Genomic DNA, 25,851 nt, shown 5'->3' on the forward strand with positions numbered 1-25,851 from the left:
AATAATATATATAAACATGAAATGCGCTTTTTCGAATGAATATTAAAATATTTAAAAATTGACCGTAAAAACGTTTTCATTGCTTCGTTTTGGAAAAGTATATTTCTAATATTACACCTAAAATAAAAAAAGTCAGACAGTCATAAAAGAACTTAGATTGCAATAAAATCTTGGATAACAATAAAATACTGATTTTATTGTTATTGGATATAATAAAGTATTTTAGATTTTATGAGTAAAACTTGTGTCAATATCCCGATAAAACAACAAGATCACGATAAAGAAAAGCTCGAGTTCACAGAAATTTGTTTCAAAATTATTTGAAAAAATTATTAAACGGTTCGCAACAACGACATCTTTATTAGATTATTAGATATACTGACAACATGCGATGTATGTACAATTATTACATATACCAATGACAGCATGCGATGTATAATTTGATATATTTCATAGAAAATGATGAACAATACTTCGAACCTAACGCATTAATCTGATGTCTTCGACGAAAACCAATAATTAATCTGCTAATAATCTTTTAACTTTTTATAAATATATTAAATAATCAACAAAGAATAAGAAACAAATGGAGAAGCAAACTTATCAATTCAAAGTTGCTACAACAAATTCGCGAAAAATATGTATCTATTTATAATTATAATTTATAAAACATAATTCATAATTTTTTACTTATTCGTTTACTTTTTAGCTTTAAGTAATATTAGATTTAATTGTATTTCTTAAAGAATATCGATTATATTATGATAGGTAACTTTAACTTAGATTTATTAATTTAGATTATAATAAATTAATTCTAACTTAACGTTATATTATATTATATTATAGATAAACTAATGCGTTATATTCAATTACCTGGTTGCAACAAACTTTCGGGTCGTTGTCTTCGAAACATACACATTGCAAATTTCTAAGGATTTTTAATGTTTCTGCTGAAAGCTGGTCTGAACTTGTCAAGATAGATATGATTTCCGGACACTTGCGAATGTTGACGCAATTAGCATCACTATTTGAACATTTATTCTCTGTAAATTATTGTTCAATTTAATCAATTAATGTTTCTTAAGCAAAACTTTTTATACATATAATTCGGATCTTAATTCGAAGTTTGAAATAAATGCATTTCCTGCATTTTCAAACTACATATTGTATATTAATTAAAAATATTTTAAATAATATTTATTGATTATCAAATAATATTTATTTGAAAAAGCGCCTTGATAAACGTGTGATTAGAAATTGATAGATGCATTTAATTGTTAATATATGTTAATTAATTATACGAATGTGTCCCTACGATCTAAAAAATAAGTGCATGATTTAAAAAAAATATCAAAAAAAGATTTACTATTAGAACTACCTTAAAAAGAAAAGACTAGATATTCTTTTTCAAGTGAATATACCTAAATGTAACGAATTGACATAATGAAGTCTCATGTGCATCGATTGCTGTTAAAGCAAGGAAAAAGACGAATAAGCCGATGAACATCATTATTTGTGATATTAGCATGTAACTTTTTGCCAATCAATCTCGCTTTATAGAAATTCTCTTCTTTCTCTCTTTTTCTTTCTTACAGATCAGATTAAGTGGAGATTTTCCTGTTTCGTTCCGATGATTCTCGTCACACATTCAAATCAAGATGTAGCACAAGTCAGATCAAAACCAGTACTGATCGACTGATCGCCAATCAACTAAGCTTCTCCACTACCTACTTGCTGGGCCTAATAATCTGCTGATTCGATGGGGATGTTCATTAGTGATGATTTGTCATCATTATTCTTTTCCAGTTATAACTTATCGTGGGATTCGTAAAATGCTAGAAAAATCTGAATCGCGCGAGTTTTAAAAAAGTTGTCCTTTTATAAAATCCTTACTTATACGAATTAATATTTTGAAGATGTTGATGTCAACATACATTCATAGAAATAATATTACTGATAAGATTTTTACGATTTATGTTGAAAAAGTTATCACAAAACTTTATCTTATACAATATTATATTATTTTATTATGTGTTTATTTTGAAATTTAATTTTTGTATTTATTTAAAACTTCAAATATTCAATCTCTTATATTTATATTTTTATAAATATTGTAATTTCTTTTACTCTTTTACGTTTAAAAAATTGTGCAATTAGTTTTGATCACTAAATATACTTATATTTTATAACAATTTCCAGAATTGTGTTATTCACAGTTCTAAAATCGTGAAAGTCGGAATAAATAAACAAATATATATATATTTATTTCTCTCATCACCTAATTGCTGACGGCGTCAGTATAATTTTTCGGAAGGAAATTCATTCACTAAAATAAAAACGTAAACAAAATCAAAATGCTTCTTCTAGGAAAGAAATTAATGTTATAAATAAAATTAAGATAAAGGCAAAGTAGCATCGCAGGAATCTCTTCTCAAAGAGATAATATATGCGAAAGAAAGTATAAAGAAAGAAAGACTAAAATAAAAAGGAAGGAGAGAAAAAAAGTTGGATATTGTAACACACTAAAAATTATTCTCGTTTGAAAAACGATAATTACAACGAATCTCAGAAAAGATTGATAAAGAATAAACAATGATTTTTATAATCATCATCACCGGGAATTTCCCAAGATAATATAATTGCGTGATCGAACTCTTGCAGGGATGTATGTTGTTCTGTTAAAATATGCAACTATTAGGTGTATATAATTGTAGATTGACACTTGAAGAAAATTACGATGAAATATCAGTATCTTTTTTCAAACTGACTACCAAAGATATTGTTCGCTACGCATTAAATCTCTTTATTTATTTGTTATTTAATTTAACAAATTTTTTTAACATATTGTCGTAATCTATGACCGCAACAAAAATGCGAAGTTTCTTTCCCTAGTGATATTGAAAAAGCATTTCACTTCGGAAGATTAATACGTCAACGAATTAATGACACATGATTAGTAGCAATTAATCATCTACTATAATTTTCAAGTATTATTTTCGCGCAAGTTCGAAGAGAAATTTTTCTATTGTCGTTTTTTTCTCCAAATAATATAAAAATTTGTAATATTGATGATTTATTAACGGTATCTTAATTAATTAATGAAGTATTTTAATTAATTAATTTGATTTTTTAGTATAGTCCTTGATTATGCTTTTCGAAGTTGCGCAGGATAACTGTTACAATATTAAAAGTCAGTCAATAGGTCAGATTCTATAGTGACCCCACTGTTTTGATAACTCTGAAAAAAAAAATATAAATATATTGAATGATTTAATTGATCACATAATTTTGCAATTCATCAAATCGCAATTTTATACAACGTTTTCTTCAAAAGAAGGTAAAATTACCAGGAAATTAGTTTAGTTTTTTATATTAGAAATATGTGGATGAATAATGTTGCAGTTTATTGATAAATTGATGTTTCTCAGAAATATATATCTTACATAATAAATAAGGATTCACATTATGATGACAAGAGTGACTTCATTATGAAAACATGAGGATAATACTAAGGAAAATAGCGTAATTAGAAAGAAATAACAATACTGTAAAAACTATTATAATTCAAATGCAAATAAATTATTCAAACGATGTTGATAAATAAAGAAAGAGGAGAATAATATGCCGAGAAAAGAAAAAGGTATAAATTATTAATTCAATATAATTATGGAAAAATTTGAATTTATCTTTATTAATGTTATTAAAAAACGTAAAACAATACTTTTTTTATACATTATCGTTCTTATGAAATAAGCTAACTCCTTTATAGATATTAATTTCTCATTTATTGTCAATATCATGGATTTTATTCTCAATTTATTGCACTTCGTGTATTAATAAAGCTCACTAAGAATATTTTATTGCTATAAAATGTGTCAATATAAATACAGGTAAAATATACTTAATATCTTAATATTATTAAGTATATTACTTAATATTATTAAGTATACTATTAATATCTTAATATTATTAAGTGTTCATAGTCTTTTATATATAGCAAACAGATAAGAAACGTAATTAATTATTATTTTTATAATGACAATTTCTTCTTTTACTTAATTAATACAAATAATACTTATTTATCATAAATAAAAAATTTTTGCCGCATTTTATTCATCAATTTGTTCAGAGAAACTTTGACAAAATTATTAATATATCCTATTTTAACAATATGTAAATGAATTTTCACAACTAACTAATTTTACCAGACGCTCGAACTACAGAAATACATCATTTCATAAAATATATTTTAACTTCACAAATTAAAAAAAAAATCATTACTAAGACATAGTTAAGAGATAACTTAATTTTATCATAAACGATGTGTCTCTGTTTGCGATCTCATGTTGTTATGAATTCAGGCAACAATGTCTGACACTTTCGTGTACCAGGCCGTTCCTGCCACAGGACAATGGTCCAAAGGATTCAACGCCTACTTGCTGATCGGCGACCTTCTCAACAGCCATCAGGGGACCATTCGAATCAATCCGATACCAGTCTTTGCCTCTCTGATTACATCGATAGCCGGACTTCGGCGCAGATATAGGTTTGATCACACAGATTTTTGCTCGCCAAGGGCAAAGTCAGCTTCAATTTAATATTCGAAATTGAGCGGATCTCCGTCTTGCCCCACCGTTCACAAAAGAACTTAAACCGCCGAGCGATGAATTGGATGGCAGTCAGATGGCTTAATGTATCTTGTGAATGACACATCATGGCTGAGACGCTAATGCGTAAATTATCATAACGTTGATGCCGCAAAAGGGATCGGTAATATTCATAAGCGATTTGTTCTTCCACACCTACGATTATTAGATCATCGATACATACCGGTTCTCACCATTCGACACGCACTCTCAGTCGATGTCAGTGTCGTATTCGCCTAAGCGGATGCTGAACAAGCGTCAATTAATTGATAAGTTCTTGTTCTTGCCGCAGTAAACGGCAGTAAAGACGTAGCATTTACTTATGTATTAAGAAAACTGCCGCATGTTGTCACTTTATCATTTTCTATAATATCATTAAAAAAATACTATATAGAAATATGTACTTTTAACAATATAATTTACGTTGAATTATAAAATTAACTTCATATGATAAAATAATAACTTATTTAAGACTTTACATCTATAATTAATTAATAATTAATTTATTTTTATTCATGTTATTGATCTTCCAATAGCATCCAAGAAAACTCATCGAGCTTGATACGTTTGCCACCAAATAATCTTCCGCGACAGGTCGCGTAGTCGTTCGACAACGATGGATTATTTGTCAAGCCTATCTGGAAGTTTTCGGAAATTTCGAATTTTAGCTTGATGTAGTCCCAGGGTTTGTCACGACACCGCTTAGACAGGTGTTGATACTTGCACTTTTGACATAACACATCAAAGATTTGAGTCTTCGAAACCGCAATGATAGCGTCTCAGGTAAATGATGGCCTATTCCCAATGTACGTTTATGTATGTTCCCGCCTGGCCATTGATCATACACTGATCTCCCGTGCCTCGATATTTAGGAAAAAATAAGAATGAAATATCAGGATAAAAGAAAGAAGAATATTAATAATAAGAAAACATAATTACATTATCTTCAATAGAATCATTGAGATATTTTTATTTTATACACAATAAATTAATTTAAAAGTAAATTTCTTCTTAGAAAAAAATGTCGCGATTTTAATATTTCCAGTTTTTTAAACAAGAAATTGGTCAGTATATTTATTACTCGTCAGTATATTATTACTATTTTAATAATCTTTTGAAATAAATTTTCTTTATTTATTTATGTATTTATCAATCTCCTCGACAAATTTATTTTCTCATTCTCATTATCATACAATTAATTCTTACTCTTCTCACAATTGAGATTACCGCGTTTGCGTCACCATATTCCGAGCATAGAGATTAAAAGTATTCGATATGAAAGACTTCATTCCGAAATATTTCAGTTTCGCTTTAATCTGTCAGTGTATTAAGAAAGAGTATATGTAGTAGGCTACATTGATATAGACTCCAGGGAATCCTTCAGCGCTGATTCAGTCCGTAGGTGATCACGCCGTACTGAATCATGCGTACTTCTGTACCATTTATATAAACCAACTGCAGGGGTCCGCCGCTGTCTGCCGAAAGACAGAGACGAAAGAAATTCACGTTCTCTTGATCGCTGACAGCAAGTAGCTGCTTGTAGGAGATCTGCGTAGTCGACTTATACATTTCTTTACACTATTTGTTGTCCACTAGTGTCAGCTTCATGAGCAGGAGTTCTTGACTGCGCGGACCCAACTCTGTCGTTACCCAAGCGATCACAACATGATAATCAAAACTGAAATTTTGAAATAGAAATGAAGTAGTCTTTATAAAAATCGAAAGATACGTCTGAATCAAAATTTTTAGAAGCGAAAAAAATAGTTCTCGGAAAAATTTGATGGACTATAAAATCAATTCGAAGAGATACAATTATGAAATATTTCAATTTGTGAAAGAGGAAGAGAGAGAGAGAGAGAGAGAGAGAGAGAGAGAGAGAGAGAGAGAGAGAGAATACAATCTAATGAAAAACTTTTACGAAAATCTGCATGAATTGAGGCAAAAGATCTTATTGTTAGAAATTAGTTTTTTATAGATGTTCATGGAACGTAGAGAGGTGTTGTTTGTTTGAAAAACCTAGAAATTTTTAAACCTAGAGCCCTCAAATACTACTCTACGCCTCACTACGAGTATCTACAAAAAATTAGTAAGATCTAAGAAATCAAATTTCACTCTACGTCCCACTATGAACATCTACGAAAAATTAAGAATTTCTGAGATCTTATCTTAATTTATGTGGATTTTCTGTACCTTTTCGTAAAAATTGTTTTTCCTTCAGGACAATAATCGTTATTTAGATATTCCTTTTTCTATTTATATATTATTAAATCAGAATAGCAGATTTAAATAATTTGATATAAAATAAATGTAACTCGTAAATCTTTTTTTATTATTCTTTTACTACTTCTTTTAATATTATTTTCTAATTATAAATGAAATTATATTGATCATTCTCACCCTTTTGCTAGTTAGGTAGTATCGTCGCAGTGCCAAGAGGCAGACAAATGGGTTTGACATTATGAGGAATATTATTTGAAATTCACTACTATTACTATTCAACCTGATAAGCGCGATGTCATTTTGTAGACTTGTTTTCGTGTATTCCATATGATAAAATTAAAGCTCCACATCGAAATCCTGATATCTCTTGGCACACACGATCTCGCGTTCATCGTTATCCGTATAACAATCACATTCCTTGCTTATGTCATGATCTCCTATCCTGACATTTATTAGTCGTAGATCTGGAGAATAACGATTACATAAATTTATGCCAGTTATGAGAAACACCATTGAGAACAAATGGACTTCTTAAATATAATTTCTGAAAAAATTATTTTTTTTTTAATTTAATTTTAAATTTCTTTTAAGTTTAAACGAAATTTAACTTAATTTTTGCCATACTTATGTCAACATAACTTTATAGTTTTTTCTTTACCCGCTGGAAGGAAGATGACACAATGAGCGGCGAAATAGCGAAAGTTAATGATTGTATCGCCATAACGGAACTCTGGATTTAGCTTTCCAGTCGATAAGATTAACTCCACCCTATTACGATACTAGAAAATATCAGTTTTGTTATCGCTGATCATTTTCAATTAATTGATCGGTCCACACAATATATGATTCAATAGACGTAGATTCGGATGATTTGTCACATTTGGATTTGGAGAATTTTCTGAATCTGGAACCTTTATTGTTATTGCCTATTACCGAAATTTATATTAATATTTAACAAAAATCGAAAAACTCGAAGCATTTGAATTTAATGTACATTTTTGTATGGAATTGGAAATTTGACAATGTGTGTTATAATAACGAACATTATCAAGTCGTAAAGAATTTTATTATGTTCTGCAAATAAGTACATTTATATGTGGAATAATACGTTTTCAAATGTATATTAAAGATATTGCAAAAATTGAGCGTAAAAACGGTTTCATTGCTTTGGTTGGAAAAATATATTTTTAATACTGTAAATTACATCTAAAATAAAGAAAATCATAAAGGAACTTTGATTGCAATAAAATCTTGGATAACAATAAAATACTGATTTTATTATTCCAGAATATAATAGAATATTTTAGATTTTACGAGTACAGTTTGAGTCAATAATTTTTTAACTTTTTTAAATATTTAAATAATTAACAAAAAATAGGAAAATTATCAACACAAAGTTACTAAAACATATTCGTGAAAGATATATGTATTTATTTATAATTATAATTTATAATATTGTACATAATTCATAATTTTGTATTTTTTCGTTTATTTTTTAAGTTAGCTTTAAATTATATTAGATTTAATCCTTACCCTACTAGATACAATTTGGTGCCTCATCCATACTAACAGGGACACTAGAAATCTATCTATATTTTTTTTCACCAATTCAGAATTCAAAAAAATCTTTAAAAATTCACCAGCACACTTTCAACTTTCTAGAATAAATATCGGTACTTTATTTTGGAAAATAATAAAATTATAATTTATAATTACCAAAAGAAATTTGCACGAATAGGAATCGTTCGATAACTATAGAGACCCCACTTAGAAGAGTAAGGATTAATTGTTTTTTTTTAATTAGAAATCATCGATTATATTAACATTATTTTATTAGGTTAGACTTTAATAAATTAGTTTTATATACATATATAAAAATAATATTATTGTAGATAAATTAATTTGTTATACATTTAATTACCTGCAACAAACTTTCGGGTCGCTGCCTTCGAAGCCACATTGCAAATTTCTAAGAGTCTGCAATGTCTCTGCTGAAAGCGATCTTGAACTTGTCAAGATAAATATGACCTCCGGATATTTGCGAATGTTGACGTAATTAGCATCACTTATTCTCTGTAACGATAAATTATTGTTCAATCAATCAATTAATGTTTCTTAAGCAACTTTTATACATAAAATTCAAGTTCTTATCGAAGTTTAGAATAAATCCCACATTTTCAAACTACATAGTGTATATAATTAAAAATATCTTAAATAATATTTATCTGAAAAAGCGCCTAAATGTGTGATTAGAATTAGATAGATAGTAATTGTTAATATATGTTAATTAATTGTACCAAATGTGTCCCTACGATTTAAAATAAGTATTGGGTTGTCCGAAAAGTTCGTGCTGCAAAAGATTTAAATTTAATAAATGAAATTAAATCTTCTGCGTTTCAATTTTCCTTCAAAATTGACAACTTTCCGGACAACCTAATACATGATTTATAAAAAAATCAATCAAAAAAACATTTTCTGTTAGAACTTAAAGAAAAAATTAGATATTCTTTTTCAAATGAAAATGTCCAAATGCAACGAATTAATATCTCACATGTATCGATGTTATTGAAGCGAGGAAAAAGACGAATAAGCCGATGGATATCATGTTTATTTATGGTATTAGCACGTAACTCTTCCCCAATCAATTTCGTTTTATAGCAATTCTCTTCTTTTTCTCTTTTTCATTCTCTTACAGATAAGATCGAGCGGGGATTTTCCTGTTTCGCTTCGATAATTCTCGTTCGCGCATTCAAGTCGAGATATACTACAAGATCAAAACCAGTACTGATCGGCTGATCGCCAATTAACTAAGTTCCTTCACTACTTGCTGAGCCTATTAATCTGCTGATTCGGTGGGGATGTTCGTTAGTGATGATCCATTTATCATTCTTTTTCCATTATAGCTTATCGCGGGATTTGTGAAATGCTGGAAAAATCTGAATCGCGCTAGCTTTCCTTTAAAAAATTTCATTGTCCTTTTATGAATTCCTTATTTATATTCTTTATTTACAAATAATTGTTTTGGAGATGTTGATGTCAATCTGATGTATATTCCATTCATAAAAATAATTACTGATAGGATTTTTACTATTTATGTTACAAGAGTTATCACAAAATTTTATTTTGTACATTATATTATTTTATTATCTATTTACTTTGAATTTTCTATTTATTTAAAACTTAAATATTCAATCTCTTACATTTATATTTTTATAAATATATTGTAATTTCTTTTACTCTATCATTTATATTAAAAAAAATGATGCAATTAGTTTTTTTTTACTAAACATACATATGTTTTTTATCAACAATTTCCAGAATGGTGTTATTCCCAGTTTTAATATTATAAAAATCGAACTAATAAACACACACACACACACACACACACACACACACAACACACAACACACACACACACAACACACAACACACAACACACACACACACAACACACACAACACATACAACACACAACACACACACACAACACACACACACACACACACACACGAAACACACACACATATATATATATACATCTATTTCTATCATCACTAATTGACGGCGTTAGCATAATTTCACGGAAGAGAGTATAAGTTTAATCATTAAAATGAAAATATAAACGACACAATCATCATTTTTCTTTTAGGACAGAAATTAATGTCATTTATATATAAAATTAAAAGGCAAATTGACTAAAATCTTTCCTGAAAGCCATACTTGAAGAAAAGATATAAGAAATGAAAGACTAAGATAAAGGAGAAAGAGAGAGAAAAAGCTAATTGGATATTGGAACATAGTAAAGGTTAATTTTGTTTGGAAGACGATAATTACAACGAATTTTACCAGAAAAGATTGATAAAGAATAAACATCGATTTTTATAATCACCGGGAGTTTCCCAAGATAATACTATGTGATCGAACTCTTGCAGGGATGTATGTTCTTCTGTTAAAATATGTAATTATTAGTCAAAGCCTGACAGATAAAGAAAATTACGACGAAATATTAGTTTCTCCAAACTAAAGATGTTGCTTGCTACATATTAAATTTCTTTACTTATTTGTTATTTAATTCAACAAAATTTTTAAACATATGTCGTAATCTGCGCAACAAAACGAAGATTCCTTCGCTAGTAATATTGAAAAAGCATTTCTCTCTGGAAGATTAGTACGTCAACGAATTAATGACACATAATTAACAGCAATTAATCAACCACAAATCAACCTGTAATTCTCAAGTATTATTCTCTCACAAAGCTCGAGGAGAAAATTTTCTGTTTGTCGTTTCACCTTAAAATAATATTTTAATCGACAAACAGAAAATTTTCTTCTCGAGCTTTGCGAGAGAAATTTTTAATATTTATGATTTATTAACAGTATCCCAAGTAATTAATGATGTATTTTAATTAATGAATTTTATTTTCTAGAATAATCCTTGGTTGTGCTTTTCAAAGTTGCGTAGGATAAACTGTTATTACGTTATATGTCAGCCAATAAGTCATATTCCATAATAACTCCACCCGTTTTATTAACTCCAGAAAATAAAAATATGAATATTGAATTACGTAATTATTAATCACATAGTTTTGCGATTCGACAATTCGCGATTTTTCATTACTTTTTTTTCAAAAGAAGAAGATGGAATTACTAGGAAATCGATTTAGTTTTTTATATTAATTAGATAAAGTGCAAATAAGTAGATTACAAATAATGTTGTAATTTATTAATGATTAAATGACGTTTCCTAGAAATAAATTTTATGCGATACGCATAAAAGATATAAATTTTATGCGATACGCATCAAGGATTCACATTATGATGATAAGAGTGATCTTTATAAAAATACAAAAATAATACTAAGGAAAATAATGTAAAAAAAAATATCACTATTGTGAAAACCATTATAATTTAAAGACAAACAAATTATTCATCGATGTTAGAACAATAAAAGGGAAAGAGGAGAATAAAAGTACGCTAAAAAAAAAGAAAAAGGTAATTATTAATTCAATACAATTAATAAAGAATTTTAATTGGTCTTTATTATAAGTGTTATTACAAACTTAAAAAATATTTTTTTACGCATATATTGTCGTTCTTAAAAGCAATATAATTCCTTTATATTGACTTCTTTATCATTTGTTTGTCAATATTGTGAATTTTATTTTAGATTTATTGCTTCGTGTTTGAATAAAACTTGCTACAAATATTTGTAAGTATTATTGCTATTAAACATGTCAATACAATAAATACGGGTAAAACGAATGAGTAATTGTCACTTAATATATTTATATTATTGAGCATGTTATGAGCCTTTTATATATATGGAAAACAAAGGGAGAGAAAGAAAAAAAATTGTTATTTTATAATAACAATCTCATATTTTATCTTATTAATATATATATAATTTATTTATCACAATAAAAATTTTTTTTGCATTTTGTTCATCAATTTCTTCTTTAAAAAATCATTTCCAAGCAATAGTCAAGAGATATCTTTCTTCGTAAATAATGTAATGTCTAATTTATCGCCTCATATTGTTAAGAATCCAGGGAACGAAATCTGACACTTTCGTGTATACGCCAGGCCATCCCTGCATGCCGCAAGGCGATGGTCCAAAAGATACAACGCCTACAGCAGTCCATTTGCCGGTACCATCGGCGATCCTTTCGAGAGCCATCAGGGGACCACCTGAATCACCCCGACACGAGTCTTTGCCTCTCTGACCACCTGCACAGATCTGTCCTAGTCCCAGCCGAACTCCAGCGCTGACGTAGGTTTGATCGCACAGGCTCTTCTCCGCCAAAGGCAAGGCCAACTTCAACTTAATATTCGAAGCCGAGCTGGTTTCCGTCTTGCCCCAACCGGCCACGAAGAGCTTGCCGCCGAGCGACGAATTGGACGGCAGACAGATGGGCTGAATGTACCTTGTGAATGGCACATCATGACTGAGACGTAGTAATGCAATATCATAACGTTGATCCCGCGAAGTGGGCCGGTAATTTTCATGAGCGATTTGTTCTTCTACACCTACGGTTATTGGATCATCGGCACATATCTCACTATTCTCACCATCCGGCACGCAATCCCTCTCGGTGTCGGTGTTGTATTCGCCCAAGCGAACGCTGGATAGGCGCCAGTTGGCTGGTAAGTCCTTGCCCTTGACACAATGAGCGGCAGTAAGGACATAACGTTTACTTATTAAAACACCGCCGCATGCTGTCGTTCTACCATTTGCTGTAATATCAAATTGGAAAGATACTGTATAAAAATATGTATTGTATGTAAAATACTACTGTATTAAAATATTTTTAACAATATAATTTACATTATATCATATATTATAAGATTAACTCATTCATATGATAAAAATAACTTATTCAAGACTTTATATATCTATAATTAATTAATAATTTATTTATTTCTACTCACGTTTTTGATATTCGACCAGCGCCATCCAAGGAAACTCGTCCAAGTCAGTACGTTCGCCACCTACAATCCTCTGCGATAGGTCGCGACCGCAATTGTTCGACAGCAATGGATTATTTGCCAGGTCTATCTGGAAATTTTCGATAGGTGAAGGGGATGATTCCGAGTTCCAACTCGGATCCGATGTACTCCCAGGATTCGTCTCGACGCCGTTTGGACGGGTGCTGATGCTCGCGCTGTTAACACAGCACACCAAAGGATTTGAGCCTTCGAAACCGCAATGATTGCGTCTCAGGTAGTCGATGGCTTGCTCTCGTGATTGCTGCAGAATGTTGGACACTAATGTACAATCACGTGCGTTTATGCATGTTCCTACCTGGCTGTCTACCGTACACTGATCTCTCGGGCTTCGATATTCTGAAAAATAAGAATAAGACGTCAGGATAAAAGAATATTAATAAAAATAAGAAACATAATATTAGCTTTATTAGAATTACTAACAATGATATAATTATATATGAATACAAAATATATTTATTTTATATTCAATAAATTAATTTTAAGTTAATTTTCTTTTATAAAAAATATCGTGAAAAATATCTTTTATTTAGTGATTTATGTCGAAACTTTTTTGAGTTGAAAGATAATAATCGCAACGTTTAATAATACATACGTTTAATAATACATGGTTGGGTAGTGCTAAATTAAAAAGATAAAAGTTAAGTTAAAAAGTTAAAAAATTAATTAATTTTGACTTAGCTTAGTTACAATTTAGACTCTTAACTTTTTAATTTTATTTAGTTATATTATATTTTAACTATTAATTTTTAATTTTTTTGAAATTAAGTCTCAGACATAATACGCGACAATAGCGATACCTTAATATGAGGTGAAATTGCAAAAATAAGCAAATTTAATAGATGTTGACCAATGAAATTATAAATATTCTAGTGAGAATTTTGCTCACTTTTATAATTATCATTTTATTTCAAATTATACAATCGATTCCCAGATTTTAATCTGTCAGAAACCGTGTTTGATGCATCTAGTTTCTGATAAGTTGAAATCTATTATTCCTTATTATTAAATATATTATTATTATTAAATATAACACAAATATCAATATTATCTTCAAACGTGAGTTTATCGGCTGTTCAATGCAGAACTCATTTTTGATAACTAGTGAAAAAAGATGTCCGAAAAAATTTCAAAATGACTTTATTACTTAAATTTAATAAGTATATGTGAACAAAATATTCAAACAGTATATATATATATATATATAAAACAGTCTATGCAAATAGTATATATGAACAAAACATGTAAATAGAATATATAGTATTTTCTAAATGAATTATATATTTGTCATTTTCGTTATTTGTAAGACTGAAATCTTGGAATCATGAAATAAAAAAATAAAAAATAAATAAATTTAACTTTTAACTTTTCAATTTACTTTTTTTTATTAACTTAACGTTTAATTCGATTAATTTCATTATAAATTAACTTGTAGCCTAACTATGAAAATTTAACTTAGTTATTAACTTTAACTTTACTTAGTTAAAAAAAAAGTTAACTTATTCAACCCTGAATACATACAACGTTTTTCATTCTCGCTATTTGTCTAGAATGTCAAACATTTCTAGTTTTTTGAACAGAAACTGATCAGTCATTTTTTTTTTCTAGGTTATATAAGGATCTTTTTGTAGAACTTTCTTTCATAATTTAATACGTAGTATGATATCAGTATTATTTATACAAAACTAAATATATTATAATGGATTATTATAATGATACACAATTACATTAAAATTACAATATAAATTACTGTATTAGATAATGAGAGATATCTGTAATTCAGAAATCCATCCAAGTATTGCAACGCGCAAAATCAAACAAAGCTGATTCAATCGCATTGATTATGCATATATTTTTTCCTGATTCTCGACGTTAACTATTAATTCGGTGACGTAATGCATATACAATTCCAAAGATGTTATCGAAAACCGACACTTAATTTTGTTTTTACGGAAGCATGTCATATATAATTAATAATGTCATGATAATTAATAATGTCGTGGATCGCGTGATAATTGTGTCCCGTGATAATTAAGATTACTTCCAGTAATAAAATTAAATTTGAGATATGATTATCAAAATTTCAGATGTACATTTGATCTACAGTTGTTGATGTTGTATACATTACAAGCATAATTTTTGATACAAATAGTACTTTGCCTTTTTTTGTACGCCAAGTATTATAAAAAAGAAACTAGAAAAATTATATTTGAGAAAAATGTAATTAAACACTACTGAATTTATTTTAAAAATTAGAGAAATTAGGATATAATAATTAAAACTTGTAAAAAATTATTTTAATTTTGAATTATTTTAATTTTAAATCTTTAAAAACAAAAAATTCTTAATGAATTGTCAAAAAAGTTTAATGCTACTTGCAAACTATCTGTTAAACTATCTGTTAAACTATCTGTTATTTTAATTTTTTTTCTAATGTTATTTATTAGTACATATATAAATTAATTTGTTCTCAGTCGAATCATTATAATAATCTTTTAGTGATATTCTTAAAGCTTCCACGGATGCTTTCTATATAAAGATTATGCGTTTCGCGGATTTTCTCCATATAAAGATTCGTTTTTGCCAAGGTTTCATAAACCTTGCAATCCACTTCCTCAGGCCGAGGAGCAGCCTGAGCTGTTCCTCTGGACCGTTTCCTTTATATTACGCTGCTTGTTGGAGCAGAGGAGAGGGGGGGCAATCTTATAGTAAATTAATAGTAATTAAATTCTAGTTATTCTTTGTAATCTTGTAATCTTGTAATCCTAATCTTGTAATCTTGTAATCCTAAGTATGAGAAAGTACAAGTATAAGAAACGACAAATAAATTCAAATAAAGTCTATCAAAAATTTAAAGAATGTGAAAAATATTATAAGTCTCTTTATAATAATTTTTCATATTTTCTAGAATGCGGAAAAGCATAATAAGTTAGAACAAATTAGCTTTCAACATGTTCTTGAATTAACATTAATGTTATGTCTTTCAAAGTTTGAATAATCAACTTACGTGCATTGATGCTAATGATCAGCAACATTAAGAACTTAAGAGACATTAGGAAAATAGATGTCGACATTATCGGCGAATTATTCTATGTCGTTATTATTGACCGAACACTAAAAGAACATTAAAAGATGATCAACACACTTTAACAATGAAGACTCGTTCGGTTGCGGCAACTCCTTCTGTTTTATGGCTGCTTTGTCGCAGATCAGAACAGCAACTGACGATAATATCCGTGATAGAGTGACCAGAGCCAGGGTCAACAACTGTCCCCACCATCGCTGTCAACAAGCTTTGCCAAGCTAATTAGCACGAGCGGATTGGTCGGGAAAATTTCCTATTTTTGTAATCTGTAGTTAAAACCACAAACGTTTTTTTGAAGAAATAAAAATAAAAGGAATTAAAGGAACATAATTTTTTTCTGTAACTATATTTTGAATAATTTTCGGTTACTATGAAATTCTATTCTGTTAATTCTGTAATAGATTCTGTTAATTATTAAATATATAAATTTTTTTATTATTAAATATATAAATATACGTTGAGCTATAATATATTATTTGATCTAATATATAGCTCAATAGTATATAACTATAATATATAACTGATATCAAATTAATTAGTACTTGCATTGATCCTTGCAATCTCTGATCTATTAGGATTTTCCCTGTAAATTCCAATATATTCCTGATAACTAGTAGCAACTTTTTTTTTCGTTATTTGCTTTCTTATCAACGTTATATTTTTAAATATAAATTTATCATAAATGATTAGATTTATTTTGCATACATAATTTTGTATAATTTAACAAATAGAATTCATAATGTATATGCTTGTAATATTTATAAACAATTTATTCCACACTGAAAAAAAATATAGTCAATTTTAATATTTAGTTGAATACTGCCAATTAAATATAAAGATATATTTATTTGATACAAAAAATGTTAATTTGATTTAACAATCATTTTTTTTATTGAACAAACATTTACTTACTGTAAATAAATGTTTAGTTGGCAGTATTGAACTAAATATTTATTAAAATTAACTATATTTTTTTCTCAGTGCAGTTACGCAGTTCAGTTTATCGTAAATCTGACATAATGAAATAATGTATTTTTTAGAGACAGAAAATCCTGGATTCCTGAAAGATATAAATACTCTTCCCTTTGTAATGGTCTTATTGTAAAATCCCTCTTTCTTTCCGCAAAATATGTATTACATAAAAATTATCCAAGAGAGGATTATAGATTCAAGGAAGTGTCTTAATATCACCAATCTCGCCAATGAAAAAATTGAGCGTGAAAAATTGATCTTATAATTGTGAATTGTGAAATTAATGTAAACAAATGGTATAAGCATGTCTTTATCTTAGTAACCTTAAGATTACGTTAAATAGCTGACTAACGAATCGATTATCTTAATGTGCGCATTATCTACTCATATGTAATTATAACATATATAATAGCGTAATACAGATCGTATCTTATATGCACTGACTTGCAAAAGTATTCGAAGTATTTTACATCATATGCATTAATTTATAAATAAATTGAATGAAACAGTAATTATACTAGATTTGCCTTGTTCTTAGTTTCTGTGATTTAAATCACTTATCCTAGCAAACATTAAGTTACATGAAACGTACATATAATTTCCCATTCAACAATATAGTTGTAACATAACACACAATATTATAGTTAATTGTTGAATATATAATGAGAAATTACAATCAACACCATTATATGTAACTTAAATTGTTTACTGAGATTCTAGATGTGTATCGTAAAAAAGTATTGTAAAAAAAGGAAATACTGTATTATGTATTCTAAAAATTCGCGGAAGAAATTGTTTCTATTTTATATTTAATTGTTGCAGTTGTGAATAACTACGAACGCATTGACGTGTTTCCGCAAAGTGATTCATGTAGATTCCTCGATGAATCTTGTGAAGGAAAATAGCTCGATAATGTTACGTATTTAATTGACGCAATCTAGATTCGACAATGCAAAATGGAAATACCCTGGTTTCTCTGAGTGTTTTGTAATACTAAACACCTGTAGGAGAAGGGAGAGAGAGAGAGAGAGAGAGAGAGAGAGAGAGAGAGAGTGTGTGTGTGTGTGTGTGTGTGTGTGTGTGTGTGTGTGTATATAATGCATTTCATGGCACATGAATTTCGGAAGTTGCGGTCGCATTTCCAAGAAGATCGCAATGTTCGATTTTAATAAGTTCGTTTGAGTAAATTTAGAAATACGTTTTAGATCTAATCAAAATTCTAATTGTATTAGACTTAAATTAATTCGGCTTGTCCTTGTTAATTAATTCCACAAACAATAAATTGTGCGCGAACAGGTGAAGGAAATCCTACGAGATTAAAAATTTCCTGCTAGATCTGATTTTTTAAATCGATTTTACTAGATAATTACTTCCAGTAGTAATTATCTAGTAAAGTGAGTGTGTTCAGATGTCCGTAAATTATTCTATAACGTATAAAAATTATTCTATTGTGTTAAATTATTTTATAAATTATTCTATCTTGTAAAATATTCTGCGATTCTGTTTGAGTTTCCCTTGAAATATCTTTATTTTTACAACTGTTCTTTTTAGTTATAATAATTTATTTTTAATATAATAATTTAATATAATAATTAATATAAAAATTTTAATATAATAATTTAATATATATTTATTACAGATTTATTTATTTTTGAAAATATTAATGACAAACATTTTTATCACAATTGCAAGGTTCAGATTTCTATTGCTCCAGATAAAAAAAAAATCGATTGTGTATGTAAATAAAGTTAAACACGAAATTTTCCGCCAAGTTATGAATTGTTTGTTTTCTACAGATAAAGCTGAATATTTTTACGGATGCATGGTGTTCAAGATCCATGTAATGTATGCCGCAACCTTGCTGTAGATAGCGGGTGTTTTGAAAGTACCACAAGATTTTGTGCCAAAAGAAACGATGCCGATGAAGTAGTATTTAGGAGGCCCATTCAGGCTGTTCACTTGCATTAAGGGTCCACCACTATCACCACTACAGGAATCGTGACCAGGAACACCACCCACGCACATCTGCTGATCCTCTGATACTTCTGCATATCTCCTGAAAGCCATTATACATCCATCCATCTTGACGATCGGTAGCTTGACAGTCTGCAGGATCGTGCTAGGTTTCGGATCATCTATTGATAATAAGAAGATTTGTAAATTTTTAGTAGATGATTTGTAAATTCAAGATTTAAACAAAGATATGAAGGTAAATATGAGACCAATCGATTTAATGTGAATTTAAAAACTGACACGGAAAAAAAAATTAATTGAGTGGTACAGCAAATTTATAATTTACTGCGTGAATTTAATATTTGTAGAAGATTTGATGGTTTAAATCAAAACAAATCGCTAATGTTATTCAGCTGTCAACTTTGCTACTTTAACATAGAAAATTGACTGTCTATGTATATTACAACTGTAAATTTGTTGAATCAGTAAAGTTTTCAACTATTTTTTTTTCCGTGGATGTTAGATATTTTTCAGAAAACAATTAATTTAATCCACTCAAGAGTTTTTCCAATTACCTTAATGAAAACTCTTATTTTTAAATGAATGTTATGATATATATGGAAAAGTATGAAAAAATATGAAGTTTAATTTATTAGCTTAAATTAATTTAAATGTCTTACTGATATCAAAAATTCCCCAACCGGCGACCTCCGCTGTTTCGCCGACGAAGTTCTTATTGAGGAGTTCACCGTTCATCATGCAAATTGGCTTTACATGTTCTGCGTATAAATCATAAAGAAAGAGAAACAAATTTATTTAGGAAAACCAAAGTTGATCAATTGAAATTGATTAATAAAAATTAATCAGTTTACAAACTCACCGTTATAAATCACCGGTTTGTTCAATCGTATTATGGCTATGTCATTTTTGAATTCCGGCTTGTTATAATTCTCGTGAACAATTACCGATTCGGGCAGGAAATCTTGCACTGGCTCCGCACAATATCCTTGCTCACAATCGGGATTAGTAAGGATGTTGTGTTCGCCCAAACGAACTCCACCGACCTTGAAACTTAGATATACCTCCATATTTATTAAACAATACAAAGTCACATTCCATACAGCATAGAATTTGCAGCAATATCGCTGCAAAATCTCTGTAATATTGCTGCAATATTGTAACAGTGTTGCTGCAACTTCTGTGCAACTTTGTGTTGTAGGGAATATATAAATTACAAAAACATATAATATACATTTAAATTCTTAATTAAGATTAAAAATTCTCAAATTCTCAAATCTGGAGCGTCTCTCCGATATTTCTATTTTAAACAGATTAATAAACACAGACATTGTCGTATAATTTGCAAACTAATACAGTTTCATCCATTAAGAACTAAGACAACTTTTTTTCACAAAATCGTTTTAATTTAAAATCGTTTTAATGGCAATTTTGCGACCATTGGTCATAAAATCCAAAGCAATATAAAAAGTTGACTATTTTTTTTTAGTTGAAAAATCGACCAGCAGTCCTTAATAGGTTAATCAAGAAATGCTTATTTCATTTCTTCTCACCTTAAAGACTAAAAATAATTACGTTATGATCGAACGCTTCATAAAATACATGATAAAGTCTCGTTTTTTTTTCTTTTCTTTGAATAATATTGTTTTCTATTTATTTATTTATTCTGTACGTACTTTTCAGGTAGATTCACTACGCAATGGGCAGCCGTGACTACGTATTGTCGATTAATTATTGTACCGCCGCATCTGTAGCTTAAACCATTAGTATTCGGCTTGCTGTATCCTATTCTCGCGATCCAAGGATACGCGCCGAGGCTCGCATTTTTGCCACCAATAATGCGATCGCTGTTGGAATTGCCGCAATTATTTTGTTCCAATAACGACCAACTAGGATGTTTTGTTATATTTACTAGAAATTAAATTTACTATAACGTTACGCGCTTTTAACAGGAACTATACTTAATAAAATTTCTTGATGAAAATCTTTTCGTTGCCATAGATTTGCTATAAATCATATATCAATTTAAAAATAATGATTTGATTTTTTGCTTATTTAAAATATTTTTGGAAAATTATTATAACTTTTTCTTATACATATAATATATAAATTCAGATTTAACATTAAAAGTGATATATTTGAATTTCTTACAGATTGCGTTCGAAGAAATTTAGTTTAAGAATTTGAACTACTTTTATTCATGTAATGTATGATTCAATTTATATTGTGACTCATGTATTCAGTTGTGATATTCTAAATTACAAAACTTACTTGTGGAGAATGCTGTATTGCATGAAAGTACAAGCATATAAAGTAGTGAGTATTGCATCCTGCCTGAAAGCTAGAAAACAAGTGAACAAGCAATCAAGTGAGAATTAATTTTATGATTATATAATTTTAAGAAGTTATATATCTTTTTTGTTAATTTTCATATCTTTTACAGTAACTTTACTATCGATGTAGTTTATATATTTATATCCTTTTATATCCTTTTGTCAATACGATATTTTAGAATATCTCTTCTTACTGTAATTGATTGCATTATGCACAAGCACTAAAATCCTCGTCGAGTGTTCCATTCGAACTACGTTCGGTATTCGTTAACCTTCTACGTGTTCGCCACCTTATCTCTACCGTGCAAATTGCATGACGGTTTAGCCGATAGATCTTTATAATCCATTCACCGCAACTGTGATATATACCTATAATATTAACTATTCTGATTATCCATTGCGCGCTCGAAGTATATATCTTTGGAGTATACTTCGATATATTTTTCCTGGATGTTTATTGATTTATTAGCTCTTTTACAAAAATGTAAAGTAAGAATTGTTATATTTCTTACAAAAAGTACGTCATAATTTGATTTTTTATAATCAAACTTATTATTAGTACTAATAATTTTTAAATCAATTACAAAACAAAACACTCAAGTTGATTTCGAAGATAAGAGATAATAATGAAAATTCATCTAATGTTACTATGTAAATTGAAAGAACAAATATCTTGTAATAAATGTAAGTGCACAGCAATTCAACGTCTTGATGATATATATTTTATGGCAATAAAAGATTTATATAATAAAATTGTTACAGAGTAAAAGATTATTAGATGGCAACAGGCAATGTTAAATCCTTCGCAATTATCATTTCTATATTTATCAGAAATGCGTGAATTAAAAAAAACGCGAGAATTTAAAAGAAATATATCAAAAAGACATTTTTCGTCAATTTTTTGAAAGCTAAAAAGATATCAGTATCTCAGAAGACTAAATAAAATAAGATATCCAAGTCTAGGAAAGGTAACAAATATCTCACATTTCGTTTTGCAATTCGCTGCTATTTATTTTCTTAAAAATAATAATTACAAAAGGACGTCGTAGATAATATTTAGAATTAAGTATTACGCAAACTTCGCAATCATCAAGGGAGAATCTCCCTTCAATCTATGTACAGCTTGTAGGAACATTATCGTACAATATTTCCCTGTCGGCGAGAAGTGAACCTGAACCGAGGAACACTTCTAGACTGAGAAACAGTTTTAGATGAACTCTCCCCTCAGTCCCCCTGCGATATTGGAGAGCCGCGATCGCGTTTCGACGAGGCCTTCCCTTTGCCCTTGGATTTAGTCTCTCGTTTCCGGCTGATCGATGAGGTTGACGTGGTCGAGGCAGAGTCGGCTGGACTAGAATGACTGGAACCTTCCCGGTCCCACCTCGTCAACGTGTCTCGCAGATTTTGGCCATCGTTCTCCTCGTACGTATCCACGTCAACATGCAGATTGTCCTGACCGTTGGATTCCAGATTGGCGCGTATCTCTCTACGCTGTTCGTCAGTATGCTGGGGACATCGTACCGATCTGGTACACAGCTTCTTCGTATGCTCAGATACGACACCGCAGATTTGCGTGAGCAGCGCCCGCTTGTCCACGAGTGACATATTTTCGTAATTCGATGGTGAGCTTTCGTTGCTGCTGTGCACGTTGTGTTCGCTGCCGACGACAGTGGTTTCGCCATTCCTCTGCGAGCCGCTACCGCCGGCCGCGCCCTGTTGCTTTTGCTGCTTGCTGGAACGCTTGCTCACGCCGTTGCGATCCTTGCGTGGACGTTTACGCTTGTTACCACTATCGTTGGTTAGGCTCCAGTCAACGTCGTCATCGTCGTCGCTCAATACTCCGCCGTAGTTGTTCAGGTCCTTGGAATTATTCGCGATACGAAGCGATGCAATACGCGAACTGTTCCTCCCCATGCCCATACATTTTGCTAGATGAGTAGCGAATCTACAAGCTGCCACACCACGTTCGCAATTTGGACAGTTGCATTCCTGAGATTTCTTCATCGGGTGCTGACCGAACACGTCTAGGCCGGGCGAATCTAATGCAAAAAATAAAAATTACAAAGTTGTACAAAGAATGAAAAAAAAATTACAAAAGTTATATACATATATAGACTTAGAAATTTTCCATTATCCCATTTGAAATTCTCCCTGCCCACACAGCATAAAATATTTTAGAAATATTTGCAAAATATTTCGTTGCAAGATTTGAAATATTTCAGAAATTTTTAAAGAAATCTTTAAATATGTCCAGGAAATCAGAGTTTTTGAAATATTCTTTTTCTTACAATATTTGTACAGTATTTCTAAAATATTTTACTGAAATGTTAGAAAATATTTTGCATAAATATTTCACTCCTTGTGGGTGGTTCACTAAAAATTTTGTTATATTTGTATGTACCGACAATGGCGTAGGATTTATCATCGGGAATGCCTTCTTCGACGTCAGAATTGCCAGTCTTGGTTATACGGTGTATGTCGAATACGAAACCCATCAGAACATCATCCAACAAGTCCTCATAAATTTCTTTTGTGGCTGCTTCAACATTTTCTGGCTTGCTCATGAAATCCACGAAACGTCGATTCAAGTCCTGGATCCTTTCCTCAGTCACAGACATACTGAATTTGTGATTGAGCAATTTGTTTCTATCTAGACTGGATATAGAAAAATATAAGGACAATTAGCGACTGATTAATCAAGGTATCAATTCCACCAGTTTCTAATGGCTCGTTAAGATAACTTAAAAATATTAAAATTCATAGAAATTAACAGTAAATTAATGAGCTTGTAAAAATAATCATGCATTCAAAATTCAGTTTTTTAAATATGTATATACAAAATTCAAAAATATGACAACAAAAAACCTTATCTTTTCCAAGCTTAATAAATAATCAATAATAAAATAGATAATAAATAAATAAATTAAATTAATTCTTCCCGCGAAAGATTTAATAAGGAAACTCAGAGCGTCGGTCGAGGGAACATCGGTAAAAATATTTGCCGATACTTGCGGGACACCCGGTATAGCACGGACAGGATTCTAACCTAAAAAGGGAGAAACGGCAACAAATTGGCGACGTAGGGCAATCCAGGGCGAGTATCGTCGGGACGAGATGACGGAGCAACCGGATGTTTTTTGTTCTTCCGGTTCTCCGCGAAGAAGACGTGCGGAGCGCCGTCACCGCCGATATCCGACGCCGCTCCGTTGGCTCTTGGTTACGGACGACACCTGCGCGACGACATGCGCGTCCAGTCGTCACGTGTTCCTCGTCGCGTCGCCCGTCTACCGTCGACGGAATGACGGAATGTCGGAAGACGCGAGACGCGAGCGATGACGACACGAAGGAACGCTCCCTTCGCGCGGCGATTTCTACTTCCCGTAGCTTTATATATAGAAGTTGGAGAAAAACCCTTCGGTCCCTTTCGCGAAGAAAACAACGCTCAATTAGCGATTGCTGCGCTAATCGAGTCGCAGACGCACCCTCGGTGCGTGCAGACGCACCTTTTCGATTTCTTTCCCATTGTGAAAAGCTTCTTCTAGGAAAGTGCGAATAGAGGAACAGACAAATATCTAATTAATTCTATATAATTATATCTGATAATTATCTCATTATTCAACAGCATTGATTGTATTTTTTGGACCCGTTATAAAAGCCGTAAATCGTGCGATGAAAAGGCGGAGCAGAGTGGAGGAACTTAAAGCCACGTGGCCGTGTTTTTTTACTCCGAAACGAATAACGTCCGGAGCTGTGCCGAGAAAAAAGAAGGAAGAAAGCAATAATTGGCGATTCGTTTCGAAATTATTAAGAAATAATTGAAAATCTGTATTTTAACATGTAGATTAATATAGATACTAATGTGGTGTAGATATCTATATCTATATTATATAGATATTTTATGTTAATAATTATTTATTATTTTAGATATTTATTTTTAGTATATTTTGGCATGCACTTTAGGATTCGAGATCGTCGAGCGTGTCGATTGGCTGTCGAATTGGGAGTTCTAGGAATTTCAGGTGATTTCATATCCCACAGCCAATCCGCAGCTATATCTAGCAACTTGTCACGAGATACGATTTCATGACAAGTTAACCAACTTTCTCTTTCTGAAACGCAT

At 30.2% G+C, this 25,851-nt stretch overlaps 2 protein-coding genes and 1 pseudogene across 2 annotated transcripts; 1 reads left to right on the forward strand and 2 right to left on the reverse strand.

Annotated features, from left to right (window-relative positions):
- Positions 1-12,229: 12,229 nt before the first annotated feature.
- LOC108692652 (serine protease easter-like) lies at positions 12,230-21,983 on the reverse strand. Its single transcript, XM_018201003.1, has 7 exons — positions 21,926-21,983; positions 21,670-21,739; positions 21,075-21,309; positions 20,261-20,451; positions 19,244-19,562; positions 13,296-13,693; positions 12,230-13,100 (listed from the first exon to the last, which is right to left on the reverse strand). The coding sequence occupies exons 1-7, from the start codon at positions 21,938-21,940 to the stop codon at positions 12,388-12,390; spliced, it is 1,941 nt and encodes a 646-aa protein (XP_018056492.1). The 5' UTR covers positions 21,941-21,983; the 3' UTR covers positions 12,230-12,387.
- A 733-nt stretch (positions 21,984-22,716) lies between these two features.
- LOC108692624 (ataxin-7-like protein 3) lies at positions 22,717-25,203 on the reverse strand. Its single transcript, XM_018200963.1, has 3 exons — positions 24,778-25,203; positions 24,133-24,386; positions 22,717-23,770 (listed from the first exon to the last, which is right to left on the reverse strand). Exons 2-3 carry the CDS (start codon positions 24,347-24,349, stop codon positions 22,956-22,958), a joined length of 1,032 nt encoding a protein of 343 aa, XP_018056452.1. The 5' UTR covers positions 24,350-24,386; positions 24,778-25,203; the 3' UTR covers positions 22,717-22,955.
- Positions 25,037-25,741, forward strand: LOC108692582 (annotated as a pseudogene).
- Positions 25,742-25,851: the final 110 nt, after the last annotated feature.

This window comes from Atta colombica, unplaced genomic scaffold (genome assembly GCF_001594045.1).
Source record: "Atta colombica isolate Treedump-2 unplaced genomic scaffold, Acol1.0 scaffold78, whole genome shotgun sequence".
NCBI classification, from domain to species: domain Eukaryota; kingdom Metazoa; phylum Arthropoda; class Insecta; order Hymenoptera; family Formicidae; genus Atta; species Atta colombica.